Source organism: Alexandromys fortis, unplaced genomic scaffold, assembly GCF_014885135.2.
Source record: "Alexandromys fortis isolate MF-2015 unplaced genomic scaffold, M_Fortis_MF-2015_v1.1 scaffold_133, whole genome shotgun sequence".
NCBI lineage: Eukaryota > Metazoa > Chordata > Mammalia > Rodentia > Cricetidae > Alexandromys > Alexandromys fortis.
In genome coordinates, this window is record NW_026068030.1 from 4,885,164 (window position 1) to 4,902,331 (window position 17,168).

Sequence of the window (17,168 nt, forward strand, 5' to 3'; positions counted from 1 at the left end):
GAGAGAGAGAGAGAGAGAGAGAGAGAGAGAGATTAAATAATTCATGAATTTACTCCTGAATGAAATACTATAAATTTTAAAAAGGTCACCAGACAAAACTTTCAAATGAAGGGGATAGAGAGATGGCTCAGTAATTGAGAGCACTTGCTGCTCTTGCAGAAGACCTGAGTTCAGTTTCTAGCATTTACAAGGTAGCTTATAACCAGCCTTAATTACAGTTCCAGGGGAATGGGTTCCTTCTGATCTCTACAGATACAAGGCACATAGAGTCCATTTATACACATACAAACACTCAGACACATAAAAATAATTTTTTTTAGATGGGAGCTTTATTATGTAGCCCTAACTAAACTTGAATTCACAGGTTATCTGCCTGCCTCAGATGTGGGCTATTATACCCCATTCAAAAATAAATCTTAAAACAAATAAACAAACCTTGCAAAAGAATCACCTGAAAGGCCTGTCTTAGAATGTTCAGGCATAGAGAAGCACCCTTTATCCTTCATATGATAACGAAAGCTATCACCTCCAATGTCTACTCTTTGATTTGCATGAGATAGTGGGGAAGGTATCAGTATAAAACATGTATTTATAAAATTATAAATCAGACTTTAAAGAGTTGCCACCTAACAAATTATAAATAACTAGGAGCCTTTTCAAATCATGTATTCTCACCAAAACCACACCATTAACAAAGTCACCATAAGGATCACGTATGTAGATCCTTAAGCCTTTGAAGCCTGTGTGTCACACCACCTCCACAAGCTTCATATAACAGCAAATTATGCCTTGTTTATTGTAATATGGTATATTTTAAAATTCTTATTGAATAATTCCTTTAAAACAAACAGATGTTCCCATTTATACACTCATAAATAATCTACTACAATGGTATAATCTTAATTCCAAATTACTTCTTTGTCCTTTGGTTTCCATTTGACACCCTATACCAAGTCTTTCTACATAAAACAGGCACCTAAAAAGAAATGGTCAACCTGAATGCTAATAATGACCTCTCTTCTGTTTAGACCTTTGCCATCCCTCATCTGCTGGCAGCATACTTTGGTGAAATGTTTAATCACAGACCCGACCATAGGACTGTTGAGATTATAACCTGGTGGTGATTAAGATCTACCTCACTCAGAAAAGAAAATACCAATCTCAACACTGAATTTTTTAAATTCTCATAGAAGCCTTAGCCTTTAAACAAATTACATAATAAGCTTTCTAAGCTCATAAATATGAAAAAGTTGCTTACCACATGGCTAATTTATATTAAGGAGACAAGGAGGAAAGCAATTTCAAGTTAGCAGGCTTTGCTCTAAATACTGAACTGATGAACATTTTAGAGATTTGATTTCAAAGTTATTTTTAATATGCTTGGACACTCTGACCAGGAATTGCGAGTAGTGTGATTGAAGGCTGCCATTTGTACACACTGAAACCACCAGCAATTAGAGAAACATCCTGAAGCCAGGGACTTCTTCCCAATAAGCAATAAACATTCCAATAAGGAAAAAAAATGTGTGGACAATTATCACAACACGTTGTGTTCACCAACCTCCCTGGTCCCGCGCAATGAGCTCACAGAAGTCATGATGTGCACAGGTTGTATCCTTCGCTGCTTCCATTCTTGGTTTAAGGTTTCTGTTCTTTCCAAAATTTTCTGACGATTGGAACTAAACATAGTCTTTTAAAAACAAACAAAAATGGTTCACTGTTACAATATAAAGCATCTAAAGCATGTTAAACTCTAGTGAATCCTCAGAAGTACCATGACCATATCCTCACATGAACACAGACTGTATACAGTCACTACAGTTCCCACACTCTAATACATACAAAACATCGCCCTGCTACTTCGCTGTAGATGAGACAGGAACAGGAAACTACTCCCATCCTCTTTAACTTTGTATTTCAGAAATCACAATGACATTAGAAACACAAACAAATGTCTGTTTGGGCCGAGTCTACACAAGCAGTGCAAAGGTACACTGAAAAGACTAATTTCCAATCAGGCTAAATAATCCTTAGACTAATGTATTTCTGTAACCATTAATGAGCATGATTTTTTTTTTTTTTGAGAAATCTCATGTATCCCATGCTGACCTCAAATTCATTTATATCCCATGATGATCTTTAACGTCTTTATGATTTTATTACATTGTTGATTCACGAGCTGTACATGTATATGCCACAGGACTTCTATGGAAGTCAGAGGACTTGTGTGACTTGGTTCTCTCCTTCCACCATGAAGGTCTCAAGATCAAATCAGGCTTGGCAGTGAGTGTGTTTACCTGATGAGCCATCTCCTCAGTACAGTCCTGAACTCCTGATCCTCCTGCCTCTACCTCTCAGGTGCTGGGATTAGAGGCTACACCACTCCACCAAGCAGTCATAATGCCATTTTAATTAAGACCATAGCTTTCAAGTCTTTGTGGACTTTACTGTAAATATGACTGTAAATTTTACTGAAATTATCATTTCAAAGAAAAACTATTTAACTTGGGGGGGTGAAGGAAACTAGTTTCAATTATATATGTAATTTTGTAAAAGATTAAAATTACCTTTACTTCGTCAGCTCTTCTGAACCTCTTGAGTTGTCTCAGTCTCATGTACTCTGATTTTACACGTTTCCGCCAACAAACTGGGCCCTTCTCAGATTTCTTCCCAGTCTGGCCCATGATTATTCTAAAAGCAATGATTTCATATTAAAATCATTTATCCAATTTGTTGAATAAGATCTTTTAGTCCCAAGAAAGCTGATATCAACAAAACATTTTTACTGATATTTGTAGAGAAATGCTTATGTGTTCTGTATGGTTAGATCTTGGAAATGTGTCATTGAATGATTTCATTTAATGACATCATTTAAAGCATGTTTTTATTTATAAATAGTCTATCATCCTAAATAGTAATGGGTTTACAGAAATGTGATCTCATTATAGAAAGTATGTAGATTATACCACAAGCTAGTTTTTACTCCACAAAATACACATTTTTAGAGAGAAAAAATGTAAAACATTAAGTTTTTAATTGTTAAAAGGCTATTATAGGGGCTAGAGAGATGGCTCAGTGATTAAAGGTACTGGCTGCTCTCCCAGAGGACTCAGGCCAATTTCCAGAACCTACATGCCAGCTCACACCCACCTTTAACTCCATTTCTAGAATCTGACACCATCTTCTGGCCTCCTCAAGCTTCAAGCACACAATGGTGCACAGACATAACATGTAGGCAAAACACCCACATATAAAAAATAAAATACAAAAAAAATACATTTTAAAAAGCTATTATAGAAGCAATGTGTAACTGAATCTTACTCCCAATATTCACAGACTTCACATTTATGGACTCAACAAATTTCTGTTCAAAAATATTCAAGAAAAAAATATTTCCAGAAAATAGGAAACAAAACAAAACTTGAATTTATTACACACTAAGTATTATGCGTTCCACACAAAAACTGAGGGTACGCACACACTGCTAGAGCCCAGCCACTCCACAGATCCCTAGCCAGTTTCCAACACTTGAAGCATTGTCTATCCCACATATCACTCTGGCTCTATGGAGCCAAGTCTACAATGGTCACTTCTATAGCAAACATGTACAAACTTCCGGTAATTTCCCCTAAACAGTAGTAAACAACAAACAGCAACTATTTAACTGTGCCTGCATTGTATTAGTTACAGTAAGTACACTACAGATAATCTGAAGGACACAGAAGATGTGCACAGGCTATGTCAATTATCTTCCCATTTTATACAAGGAATCCATGGGTTTCAGTATCCAAGGGGCTACTACGATCAATCTCCTGCATATGTAAAAGGACCACCGCAGCTGCAAAAGGTGAGTGAAAAGGTGCATTTCACGCATCACTAAGGATAACGGGCAAATCAGGGTCAGGTGTGGTGGTGCTTGCCTTTAATCCCAGCACTTGGGAGGCAGAAACAGGCAGATGTCTAAATTCAAGGCCAGCCTGATCTAAGTTAAGTTCCAGGCCAGCCAGGGCTACACAGAGAAACCTTGCCTGGACGGACTGACGGACGATGGATGGGGGGGGGGGGGGGGCAATGCTTCAGCTTTATCTTTAGTTGTAGACTCTGAGCCAGTTATGTCAATGTGGAAACTATAGTTCAGACAAGTAACACATTCTAGAGCCTATACCTGAAGTCTAAACCAGTGTCCTTTTCTAGAACATTTTCTTATACAAGTATTAGAACCATACTGAATCTTCAAGAGATTACATGAACATTTCTACCTGTATAAAATTCTATGATTTTCAAATTTATTTTGAAAGCATAAAAGGAGAGGAGAGGTGATTTACATTCTGAAAAGACAAGGCTTGGCAGCCATATAGAAACGGAAGAGGAGACAGAGGAACTGAGAGTTAACTGTGTGTGGCAGGCTAGATGCCACTACAGAGCAGTCCTTGAAGCAGAGGATACTAGTTTAGAACACACTGGAGACCACTTCGTCCCCAGCTGGTTGGCACTAGAGGTGGGAGAAACTACGAGGTGGGAGTAGCCGGAGGAAGTCACTGGCTACAGCCTTGAAAGAAGACTTTCCAGGCGCTTTCCTATTCTCTCAGCTTCTTGTCCATCAGAGGTGACAAGTCCCAAATTCCACCAGTGCCATGTAACAGTTGAAATCATAATTTTCACTGTCCATTACCATCACTGTAAATAAATCCCTCACTATCAAGAGCAGGCGGTTTTTACTCATTTATAAAATCCCAGAGACTGTCTCTGCATCTAGCAATAATGACTTAAAAACAAATGCAGGTTTATCAGCAATTTAAACTCAGAGTGAGTCACCTGCGTCTTATTAACACACCACTTGTAAGGTTTAGCTCTGCTGCAAGAAAGAAAAGGAAGGGTGGACATCCTGGACTATCTATGCAGAAGCCAGAAAGAAAAGAGGGAAGAAAAGAGGAAAAGGGAGAGGAGAGGAACACAGGGGAGCGAGTGGAGGAGAGTAGAGGGGAGGAGAGGAAAAGGAAGGGGAAAGGACAAAGAAAGAAATGAAGAAAAAGGAAATGCGCCCAATTCCTAAGAAGCCAGGAGAAAGGAGCATGAATCTCAGGGACAAGGATCCTGGCTGAGCTATTCTAATGACAACACTCGAGCCCTACCATCAAGCGAAGAGCAAAATCAATTTCAATAACTACTCAGTTATATGAGCTTTAAAAAAATACATGCAACCCCCCCCAAACACACAGACACACACACACACACACACAACAAACTACTTTGGGTTAGGCTTTCTAACCATCACAGATGGTATCTGACACTTAGTACTGAGACCATATATACAATTAACATCAACTCATGTTGGATGGCTTTTCAAAGCTTGTTGTGTTACCATCATCACAAAGAACAGCTGAACAGTACCTCGGTTCTGCACCAAACGCTTCCTCCACTTTCCCTTTTTGTTCCATAAGGATAGAAGCCCCTATGAAGTGGTAAAAACACAGCTTTCAACCTCTAAGTGACCAGACAACACCATCCCAGGGAGTCTATGCTTCCCAAGGAAATCAGGTGTAAACCACACCATGGATTATATAAGCTTTGCCTAAAGGACACACCTGACTCTCCTTACCCAGCTGCCAACAACTAAGAGACCACAAGAATTGAAAGTAGTTCCCAAGCAGTACTGTGGCCCTTGATACCTTCTTTAAAGTCCTTGCTAATCAAGCCAGCAGTTATTATTTTCTCCTGCCTAATAAATGTTCTTTTTTGTACTTGACTGGAAAACTGATACACAAACTACTTATCTTTCCAACTAAATTAGCAGCTTTAACCATGACTCTTAACTAAATATCAGGCTAAATAGGATCAAATCCAAACCCAAAAAAAGTGTAAGATTCTCCATGTTTTTACCCTTAAAAATACTCTTTGGCTTTTCTGTGTCAATATCAACCTGTATATGGCCTAAGACCCACCAGACTTTCCGCAAGATACGCACTAAGAAGCAGCCCCATGAAGTGCCAGAGCACATGAAGGGCAAGGATTCTCTGTATGCCCAGGGAAAGAGGCATTACAACAGGAAAGAGTAGCTACAATGGGCACACTAAGCCTGCTTTCTGAAAAAATACTAAAACTACCAAGAAGCTTGTGCAAGCTTGAGTATGCTGAGCCTAACTGCTGCTCTAAGATGATGCTGGCTAGTAAAAGATTCAAGCATTCTGAAGGGGGGGGGGGCAACAATAAGAGAAGGGGCCAAGTGATCCAGCTCTGAGCTGATTTTGTTGTTATGAAGACAATAAAATGAAAGCTTTTATAGTACAAGGCTGCCATAAAAGGACATATTTTGAAAAACACATGTCTCCAACAGCATTTTTTAGTATTTCTTTTGTATGTATGGGTACATGCTTGCCATGATGCATGTGGAGGTCAGAGGACATCTTTCAGTTCTTTCCACCATGAGGGTCCCAGGGACTGAACTCAGTTTGTAGGCTTGGCGGCAAGCACCTTAACCTCTTCAGCTATCTCACCAGCCTTTTTCAATTGCATTTTAATATTTAAATGTTTTGATGGCAGCTGTTAGTCTCAAGAGGTCCTGAATTCAATTCCCAGCACCCATAAGGTGGTTCACACCATCTGTAATGAGATCTGGTGCCCTCTTCTGGCCTGCAGGCAAAACACTTCATATATAATTTTTAAAAAAAATGGCATTACAGAAAGCAAGCTGAGCAAGCTATGAGGACCAGCCATTCATGCAGCACTCCTCCATGGTCTCCTCATTCCTGCCTCCACGCTCCTGTCTTGAGTTCCTGTCCTCATTTTCCTCAGGGATAGTTTTTGGTGTAGAAATTTAGGCCAAATAAGACCTTTCTTTCTCATTTTTTGCTTTTGGTCAGAATGTTCAATTTTATCAGCAGACCCTCCGAGAAATTATTTTTATTTAACAGTGGATGGAAATAGCAGTGAATGCCTGTAATCCAAGGCAAGCAGGACAGGCAGTGCAGTGCTAGCCTCAGTTACACGAAACCATGTTCCCAAAATAAAGGAAAAAATAAGCATCATCTTTATGCATACTTAAGCTTTCTATTTCTGGTAGGCAAATACTCTCCAAAGACATAAAATTACTTAAGGAGAGAAATGGGATAACTCTAACATTGACTTCCTAGAGTCTATGCTGTTCAAGCAGCATTTCCATTAGCTACAAGTCCGCACTGATTAATTTAGAAAGGTTACTTCCCCCACCTTCCCTGACTCTAAAATATTTTTTAAAGATTTATTTATATTTATTTTATGTGCACTGGTGTTCTGTCTGTATGTGTGTTGTGTGAGGGTGACAGATTCCCCTGGAACTGGAGTTACAGACAGTTGTGAGCTGCCATGTGGATGCTGGGAATTGAACCCGATTCCTCTGAAGAGCAGCCAGTGCCCTTAGCCACTGAGTCATCTCTGTAGCCCCCATTCCTGTGTTTGTTGTTGTTTGTTTAGGGTGGGGGGGGGGTCTCAAGACAGGATTTCTTTGGGTAGCCCTGGCTGTCCTGGATAACTCTGTAGACCAGGCTGGGCTTGGACTCAAAGATCCACCTGCCTCTGCCTCCTGAGTGCTGGGATTAAAGGTGTGTGTCACCACCACCTGGCTCTTAAATATTTTTGACAGCCACATATCTTATAAAACAAGTTAGGAATTTAAAAATAAACTTGTCAACTTTGTTTATACTATAAACAATTTGAATATAATACATCTAAATTAGAATTTCAAATACTACTGTAGCTTTTTGCTACCAAATGATAAGACAAATTAAAAGAACTTATAAAGTTCACATAATGCAAACTGTCTACATGTGTATGTGTATCTGCATGCTCATGTGGGTACGTGTGTGTGTGTGCAGGTGTGTATGCATGTATGCCTGAGTATAGTTCCTCAGGTACCAACCACCCTGTTTTCCGAAACAAGAAACTCAATGACGAGGTTAGGCTGCCTCTTCAACCCTGGTTTGACAAGCATGCACGCTAACACCCAGCTTTTTCATATTAATCAAACTCAGGATCAAACTCAGGTCTCCATGCTTATGAAAAGTACTTTACTGACTGAGCTATCTCACCCACCCAAGAAAATTTTTTATATATACTTAAGAGAAGATGCTCCTTTCCCCAGTTAAGTGTAGATTTACTTTTACACTAAAATGCATGATTTTCAACAAATTCAAAAGTAAAATATTGAAAAGCAAAAGCACACGAAAAGATGTTGAGAAGCCCTAGTGCAATCAAAACAAACAAGTCAGGCATGGTTCTTGCCTGTCCCAGCACTTAGAAGGCAGAGCCACGCAGATCTCTTCCAGCTCCAGGCTAGTCTGGTCTACATATTGAGTTCCAGAGATACACAGTGAGACTGTCTAAAAACAACAAAACCCACTGACACATTTGGATGACCACTATACAAAGAACTGAAAATGATAACACACAAACAACCTGGAGATGGTGGAGGCAAGAAAACCATGAGTTCAAGACCAGCATGAGAGAAGTAGGAAGACTCTGTCTCAAAATACTTAGTAGGTATAGTGGAACATGCTTGTAATCCCAATAGTTAGGAGGCAAGGGGTTAACCCTAAATTTAAGGTCACCTAGGCTACATATTGAGTTCAAGGCCAGCCTAGGGTACATAACTGGAACCTTTGTTTCGGAGGAGGTGTGGTAAGGAGGGGCTGTAAAATGGCATACTCATTATAGAAAATAGTGCTGAAGTTCCTCAAAACTTAAAGAGAATCACCTTGTGACTGAGCAGTCTTCCATTTGAATGAATATATAACCAAAAGAATTCCAATCACAGCCAGCATACGGGAGATAAAAGCAGGAGCCAGAGTAAAGGGTTAGGGGAGAATAAATTCAGAGCAGGGGGAAGAATTTGTCCAATATGCATTGCAGCACCATTCAAAATAGCCAAAAGACAGAAACTACGCACATGTCCATTGGCTCATAATATAACAGATTTGAAAACATGGTCTATATCTATCATGGGATAGTAAAATGCCTTTTAAAAAGACAATTCTAGGGTTTTTAGTTTTTGATTTTTTGTTTGTTCATTTTGCCTGTTTGCTTTCTAAAGACAGAAAGATTTGGAGTTGGACTAGTAGGGAGAAGCAACCATGATCAAAATAAACTATCAATTTTTGGATTAAAAAAAGAAGAAAATTGTGGCACCCCCTACAACACAGACGGACTCATACACTAAGGAAAACAAGCCAATCACAGGAGGACAGATAGTCCATTTCCATTCATACAAAGTTGATTGATGCGAAGGTAATTTCAGTTTTTAACTTATTGAAATTTGTCCTGTGTTCCTGGAAAACATTGTTAAATAAACATGGTTCTGTTATACATCATTTTAATGTGTTTTTCTTGCTTTAAGTCTTTTTCTATGACTTACTCATTGCTATTTTACATTTATTTTGTACTACTTGAAATGATGTTAGACAAAAGGTAAATTCAAAAGATTTCATTATTCAAGTTCAAAATGAGTCACAAAGCAACAAAGACAGCGTGAAACGTCAGCACACATTTGACCTAGTAACTGCTCCAGAGTGTACCAGGAAACAGCAGTCTAACAAGTTATGTAAAGGAGATGAAGCCTTGAAGATGAGGAATGAAGTGACTGGCATTGGAAGCTGACAAAGCCAACTGAGAACAATCTCACAACTACAAAAGAAGCTGCCAGAGCTCAGTGTGCACCACCCAATGGTCATCCACATTCGAGACAAACTGGAAAGGTGAAAACATTCAATAAATGGGTACCTCATGATGAAAAGTCAACACTTGATGTTTTGAACTGCTCTCCTCTCTTTGTCTATGCAGCACTTACCTATTTCCCCACCTGACTGTGATATACAAAAGAGGGGGATTATACACAACAACCAGGGTAACCAGCTCAATAGTTAGACCAAGAAACTCCAAAGTAATGCCCAAAGCCAAGCTTGCACCAAAAGGTTATGGCCACGTTGCAATCCACTACAGCTTTCTGAATCCTGAAAAGATCTTTATGTGTGCTCAGCAAATCAACAACATACACCAAAAACTACAACAGTTGCAGCCAGCACTGGCCAACAGAAAGCCCAATTTTTCTCCACAGTAACACCTGACTGCATATCACACAACCAATACTTCAAAAGTTGAATAAACTGGGCTATGAATTTTTACCTCATCCACCATATTCCCCTGACTTTTCGCTCACCAACCATCACTTTTCCAAGTACCTCAACAACTTCTTGGAGAGAAAACACTTCCATAGCCAGCAGGATGCAAAAAATACTTTCCAAAAGTTTCTCAAATCACGGAGTGTAGCAATGCAATACTCTGAAAACATCTCTTTCATTCTAAAAGACTGGAACTTTTGGTGGACCTCACACCCAAGTTAATAATATACCTTGAGGTCACGTAAGACTTAAGACTGCTAACCTACTGTGTACTCACATTGTTTACCTGCCTTTAAGAGAACAATGTAACAACCAACCTTACTTGCCTTGGATTTCCCGTGTAATCAACTTTTACAACTGAAGCTAATGTATAGCTGGAATCTTAAATTGTATATTCTTCCATGCCCCTGACCCAGAGTAATACATGTATGTCATTTCCTGAGAGCAGCAAAACAGAAGTTGAAAGCAACTTCCTAAAATCTACCATAAAGGTTGAAAGCAACTTGTGGTTATTGGTTGATAAGCAATGATGTTTGTTATCTGGGTTAGCTGGGTTCAGTTGGAGCCAGTGACTTAATCCCTTGTAAAACTCTGTTAAAGATTTCTTTAAAAGTATCCTATTCCTTCACCATGTGATGCTTTCTGTGCATTTCAATAAATACAAAGCGAAGGACAGTCTGTTAAGGACAGACCTATACAGCTGATATGACAGGCACACAGCTCATACAACAGACATGGACAGATTCACAAGACAGCTCTTCCAGCAGGTACAGGTTCAGATTCATGCAACAGACAGAGGACAGAACACAGAGGGGTTATGAAGTAGAAGAACCACTCTTTTGGTTAAACAACTCCAAAAGGAAGTGCTTTTATTTCTTTCCTTAATGAGACACCAATGCATTACAGTCAAGAGTGAATCCTGATACATTATAATCCATTACATAGAGCAGTTTTTTGTTTTGTTTTATACACAATAGAAAGAAATGAAATTTATTTCTATTCCAGGCATGGGGGTGCATACCTTTAAACTCAAGAGGGGGATCTGTTTCAAGCCAGCCTTATATAGCAAAACCATCTCAAAAAAAAATCTTGCTTGCAAAAATGTGTTGACTGTAATAGTACTTAATTTTGATTAATAAACATGCGTGAGCCTTTTATGATTTGAAATTCAGTCCAAAACACAATTCTTTTCACATTAACTTAAGAGTCAAAAAACTCACAGAAACAAAAAGTAAAAAAGTACTTTCCAAAGAATAAAAGTTCTAAAGATATGTTACACATCAGTGTGAATATATTTAACATTAGTTAACCAAACACTTTAAAACAGTAAACATAAGGGCTGGACGGATGGCTCAGCTGTTAACAGCACTTACTGCTCTTGAAAAGGCCCCAAGTTCAGTTCCCAGCACATATCAGGTATCAGGTGGCTCACAACTGCCTGGAACACAAGCTCCAGGGACTATGATGCTGATGATCTCCGAAGGTACCATCACTTATGTATATATTCCCCAGAGAGACATGCACACACATGTGATTAAAAATAATCCTTTTCAAAAAATGGTAAACATGTCTGTAATCCCAGTACTCAGGAGGCAGAAAGGTAGAAGAACCCCAGTCAGTTTGAGTCCACCTGGCCTACACAGTTAAGTTCCAAGCCAGCCAGGGTTACACAACTAAGACCCTATCTCAAAAACAAACAAACAAGGACAGGAGAGAAGGCTCATCATTTAAGAGTGCTCACTGCTCTTCTCTTGCAGAAGACAGGGGTTCAGTTCCCAGTACCCACATGGGCAGCTCACAATCATCTGTATGTCATTCCAGTTCCAGGAATCCCATGCTTCTGACGTCTGTAGACTCCTGAACCAACAGGATGCAATACGTGCATCCTGTCAGGCACAGCACAGGCACATAAAATTATATAAATACTTTAAAATATATCTTTCTAAAAAACAAAAATACAAACGTGATATAGTGATTATTTCATTTGTATTTTAATAAATAAAGCTTGCCTGAAGTTCAGACAGAGTAAAATAGCCACACTGGTCAGTCTTAGAGACCAGGCAGTGGTGGCATACGCTTTAATCCCAGTAGCCACACTAGTTTGGCATAGAAACCAGGCAGTAGTGATGAACGCCTTTAATCCCAGCACTAGAGAGAATTATAAAACAGGAGGAGACAGCTCTCAGACAGTCTCATTCTGAGATTCCTGGAGGACGGATCGCCATTTCAGACTGATGAAGCGGTAAGAGCCAGTGGCTGGCTGTTTTGCTTTTCTGGCCTTCAGGTTGAACCCCAGTATCAGTCTCTGGGTTTTTATTAATCGTGCTACAATGTGGTTTGGTTTGGTTTTGTGGTGCTCTAGTGGATTAAACCCAGGGATCTGTGTATACTAAGCATATATTTAACCATCAAACTATCCCCAGCACTGTTCTGAGTTGTTTTTTTTTTCTAAAGAGTACTGTTTCACTTAGAAATTTCATCTACAGTAGGCACAGTAGAGGTCCAACAAATAATTAGTTCTATTTTTTACAAGCACATGGTTGGTACTCATATGTCAACAAACTAAATACACTTAAGCTTCCCTACAGACTATTAACATCGAACACTAGAAGGAAGACTTCAGTGATTTCTGTCAGCTCTCCCACTCCCTGAAGAACATCAACTATCTCACTCAGTTTTTGTTTCTTTTCCAGTCTTCAGTCTTCGTGATTAAAAAAAAAAAACACTAAAACAGATAAAATGTTTTGACTTGTTGACACTTTTTCTTTAACTTACTTGAAGATAACTTGAAACATTTTGCATAAATTTGGTTCCTACAAATGATCACTTGGTAACTTTGCAGAATTGTCAGTTTCCTTCCTTATCCACCCCTCTGCCCCACCCCCTCGTTTTTCATGGCTGGGATTTCTAAAACTTTCTGGCTTTAATCAAGATATTTGGAGGCTGGAAAGGCTAAGAGATTAAGAATGTATGCTGTTCTTGCAAAGGCCTGAGTTCGGCTCCCAACATCCAAGCCTGGCAGATCACAGTCGCCTGTTAACTTCAACTCCTTCCATCATGTAGGTTCCAGGAAGCCAACTCAGATTGTCACACTTGGCATCAAGTACCTTTACCCACGGAGCCATCTACTGGCCCACTGCTGTTGTCTTGAGATAGGGTCTCAGTATTTTGCCCAGGTTGGTCTTAAACTCAAGAACTTAAGGGACTCTCCTACCTCAGCTTCCCAAGTGTATACCACAATACCTAGCTATCCTATATACTTCAAATCATCTCTGGATTACGTATAATACCCAATATAATATACTATGTACTGTTATACTGTATTGCTTAGAGAAAAATACCAAGAAAACTTATCTGTTCAACACGAACTATTTTTGGTAGTATTTTCAAGGAAAAGATAATTGAATCTGGATCTAGAAGGCTAATTATATATATTCAATATACTGTTAAGCTATCTGGAGAATTATTTCATAATTCTGAACAAAAACCCTATTCACTAAACAATAACCCATTACCTATCTTCTGAGCCACTGATAACCTCTACTCAGTCTCTAAGAAGTTGCCTATTCTAGCTACCTCATATAAATGGGATCATTTGATTTTTGTTTTCTATCAAAGTTGTTAAGGGGATTCAGAAGTTAAGAAAGAGCAGGAACTACCATTCCACTGTACCCAAGTTCAATTCCCAATACTAATATCAAGCAGCTCACAACTGACTGAGCTCCAGTTCCAGGAGAATCCAACACCTCTAGAATCTGGGGTCGCCTGCATTCACAAGCATGCCCCCCCCCACATACACATAATTAAAAATAATAAAAATAAACCTTTTTTTGAAAGGGCTTTTAAAAGTTGTTGAGGGTTTTTTTGTTTTCCTTTAATAATACTTTTGGATTTTTTTTGTGTGTATATTCATATTATGTGGTGTGGAAGTCCTGTATATGTGTTGCTTTTATTGGTTAATGAATAAAGAAGCTACTTTGGCCTGTGATAGGGTAGGATAGACCTAGGCGAGGAAGACTGAACTGAATGCTGGAAAGAAGGCGGAGTGAGGGAGAAGCCATGTAGCCCTGCTAGAGACAGACACCAGACACAGGACGGAATGGAACCTTGCAGGTAGGCCACAGCCATGTGGCTATATAAAGATCAATAAAAATGGGTTAACCGAAGATATGCTTAAGCTAATAGGCCAAGCAGTGTTGTGATTAATATAGTTCCTGAGTGATTATTTTGGGCGGCTGGGAAATGAACGCACGTCCTACTACTACAATTATGCATATGGGCTCGTGTATTCGCACAGTACATATGTAGAAGTAAGAGAACTTAGGAGTTGATTCTCTTCTTCTGCCACATGGGTCCTTAAGATGAACTCAAGTCATCAGGCTTGGTAGCAGGCTCCTTTACAGCCATTAAGTCATCTTACCAGCCCTGTTGTTTTGAAAACAGGGTTCTCACACAGTTAAAGTTGAGAATTATTTTGAATTTATGATCCACTTACCCCTAGTCTTGCTATGGAGTTGAGAATTACCTTGAACTTCTGACCTACCTGCCTCCATTTGCTAAAATTAAAGGTAAGTACTATAACAGCTGATTTTATGTAGCGCTAGGGTCAATGCTAGGCAAGCATTCTACCTAATGAGCTACATACTCAGCCTCAAAAAAAAGTTAATTCAAGGGAGCTGTAAAGGTGGCTGGCTCAGTCAATAAAGTGCTTGCCATGAAAACATAAAGACCTAGGTCCAGATCCCCAGCACCCACACTAAACAAAACAAATCAAAAAAGCTTGGGTTTAGGTAGTGGCACACGCCTTTAATCCCAGCACTTGGGTGGGATGAGAGTTGAGTTCGAGGCCAGCCTGATCTACAAAGCAAGTTCCAGGACAGGCTCCAAAAGCTACACAGAGAAACCCTGTCTTGAAAAACCAAAAAGAGCCGGGCGATGGTGGCGCACGCTTTTAATCCCAGCACTCGGGAGGCAGAGGCAGGCGGATCTTTGTGAGTTCGAGACCAGCCTGGTCTACAGAGCTAGTTCCAGGACAGACTCCAAAACCACAGAGAAACCCTGTCACAAAAAAAAAAAAAAAAAAAAAAAGAGAAAAAAGAAAAAAAAGCTTGGGTTTGGCATTAAATGTCTGTAATCCCTACACTACAAGACAACCTAGCTCCATCAGTGAGCTCCACATATTATGTTTGAAAGCATTAAGATCAGCCAAAGTTTGAGACCAGCCCAGTTGGGAGGAAATCAGGAGGAGGACCCTAGATTGGTTATCCATTAATGATCAGCCCTGAAATCATATATGTACACATAACACTAAATGGACTGAGTGTGCTGTATTTATATATTTAGGTAAATACACACACACACACACACACACACACACACACACACACACCCTAATAACAGAGAAAGTGACCATGAGCAAGGGAGGGGTACATGGGAGAACTTAGAGAGAGAAAAGGGGAAGGGGAAAATGATGTAATTACATTTTTATTTTTAAATTCTTTTTGTTTTGTTTTGTTTGTTTGAAGAGAGGTTTCTCTGTGAAACAGTCCTATCCGTTCTGACACTCAATTTGTAGACCAGGATGGCCTCAAACTCAAAGATCCACCTGCCTCTGACTCCAAGTGATGGGACTGAAGGCATGCACCACCACACCCAGCTTTTATCTTTAAAAATTAAAAAAAAAAAAAACTCAACAAAAAAATTAATAAGCTATTAGTAATTAAGAGAGATTACTCTTCCAGAGGACAAGCTATTCCCAATACTCACAAGCAGCTCATAAAACCATCTGTAACGCCAGTGCCAGGATATAAAGAACGCACTCTCCTGGCCTCCATGGGTTCCAGGCAGAAACATGGTACATATACACACAAGGAAGCAAACACTCAAAACACATAAAATAAAAACAAATAAATCTTAAAAGTAAATAAAAAGTTGCTTCTGGCTTATTTCACTTAGCATAAGGTCCTCAAAGTCCATGTAAGTTACACCACGCGTCAGAATCTCACTCCTTTTATGTCAGGATATCTTATATATATTATACTATGCTCATATACATGGTATCACTGACCAAAACTTCATTACACAGTGTCTCATTTCATTATGTAGAAATCCCTTTTCTCACTTCATTTCTGCCATATTTTTGTGTCACAGGGGTATATTCTGCTATAGTATGGAACTATGTGACCATTTTAGAAATTTATCAGCTACATGGGCTGATGAAATAGCTCATCAGTCATGAGCACTTGCTACACAATCGTGAGGACCTGCGTTCTGATCATCACCCAGACAACAGCCAGGCATCTTGCAAATCCCTGTACCTCCAGCTTGAATGGATGGAAAACCCAATTTTGTCTTCCTGCACACACACACACTCATGTACACTCACACACAAAAAAATAAATAATTTTTAAATTGTGTGTATGCGTGTGAGTGTGTGTGTGTTTTGGTGCGGAGGTCAAAGGACAACCTGCAGGAGTCCAACAGTTCTCTCCACCATGTGGCTCCACGGAGAAGCAAACTCAGATCACAAGTCTTGGCGCAAGCACTTTTGTCCACTGAACTATCCAGACAGCCCAATAAATAATTTTTTTAAAAAGAAAGAAAAGAATCAGCTCTAACTTCTATAATTTTTGAGATCTTACTAGATTTATCTCTACTTTTGCCATTGAATAAGAATGAAGAGCAGGCTGCAGAGGTGCACAGCAGTGTACAGGACCATCAAAGAAGGATGAAGACCACAGCCCAGTAAGTGACATAATGACACTGGCACTGCTTCCTCCAGTTTTAGCTTCAAAACAACTTACCTGAAGTTATTACAGTAAAGAACTCATTAATTCCAACAAGATATCTTTCGATTATAAGACCGGCCATCTTCAAGCTAAGCACAGTGACACATGCTTATAATCTTAGCTACTCAGGAGGCTAAGGTGTAGAAAGATCATTGACAGCCAATAGTTTGAGGTTATTCCGAACACAGCAAGATCCACTTCCAAAAAAAAAAAAAAAAAAAAAAGAAAGAAA

At 39.3% G+C, this 17,168-nt stretch overlaps 1 protein-coding gene across 11 annotated transcripts in view; it reads right to left on the reverse strand.

The window, feature by feature from the left end:
• Positions 1-17,168, reverse strand: part of Ezh2 (enhancer of zeste 2 polycomb repressive complex 2 subunit) — a 54,603-nt gene that overhangs the window by 33,990 nt on the left and 3,445 nt on the right. For 2 of the 11 annotated variants that reach the window (XM_050164449.1, XM_050164442.1), the window contains exons 1-3: positions 5,392-5,412; positions 2,568-2,691; positions 1,589-1,690 (exon numbers count right to left, since the gene is read on the reverse strand). In XM_050164449.1, the coding sequence (XP_050020406.1) occupies positions 1,589-1,690; positions 2,568-2,684 (219 nt within the window). In that variant the 5' untranslated portion in view covers positions 2,685-2,691; positions 5,392-5,412. Of the gene's footprint in view, positions 1-1,561; positions 1,691-2,567; positions 2,692-5,391; positions 5,507-17,168 lie in introns of those variants that run through there. The other 9 variants (XM_050164447.1, XM_050164439.1, XM_050164443.1 and 6 more) reach the window with 7 other exon arrangements.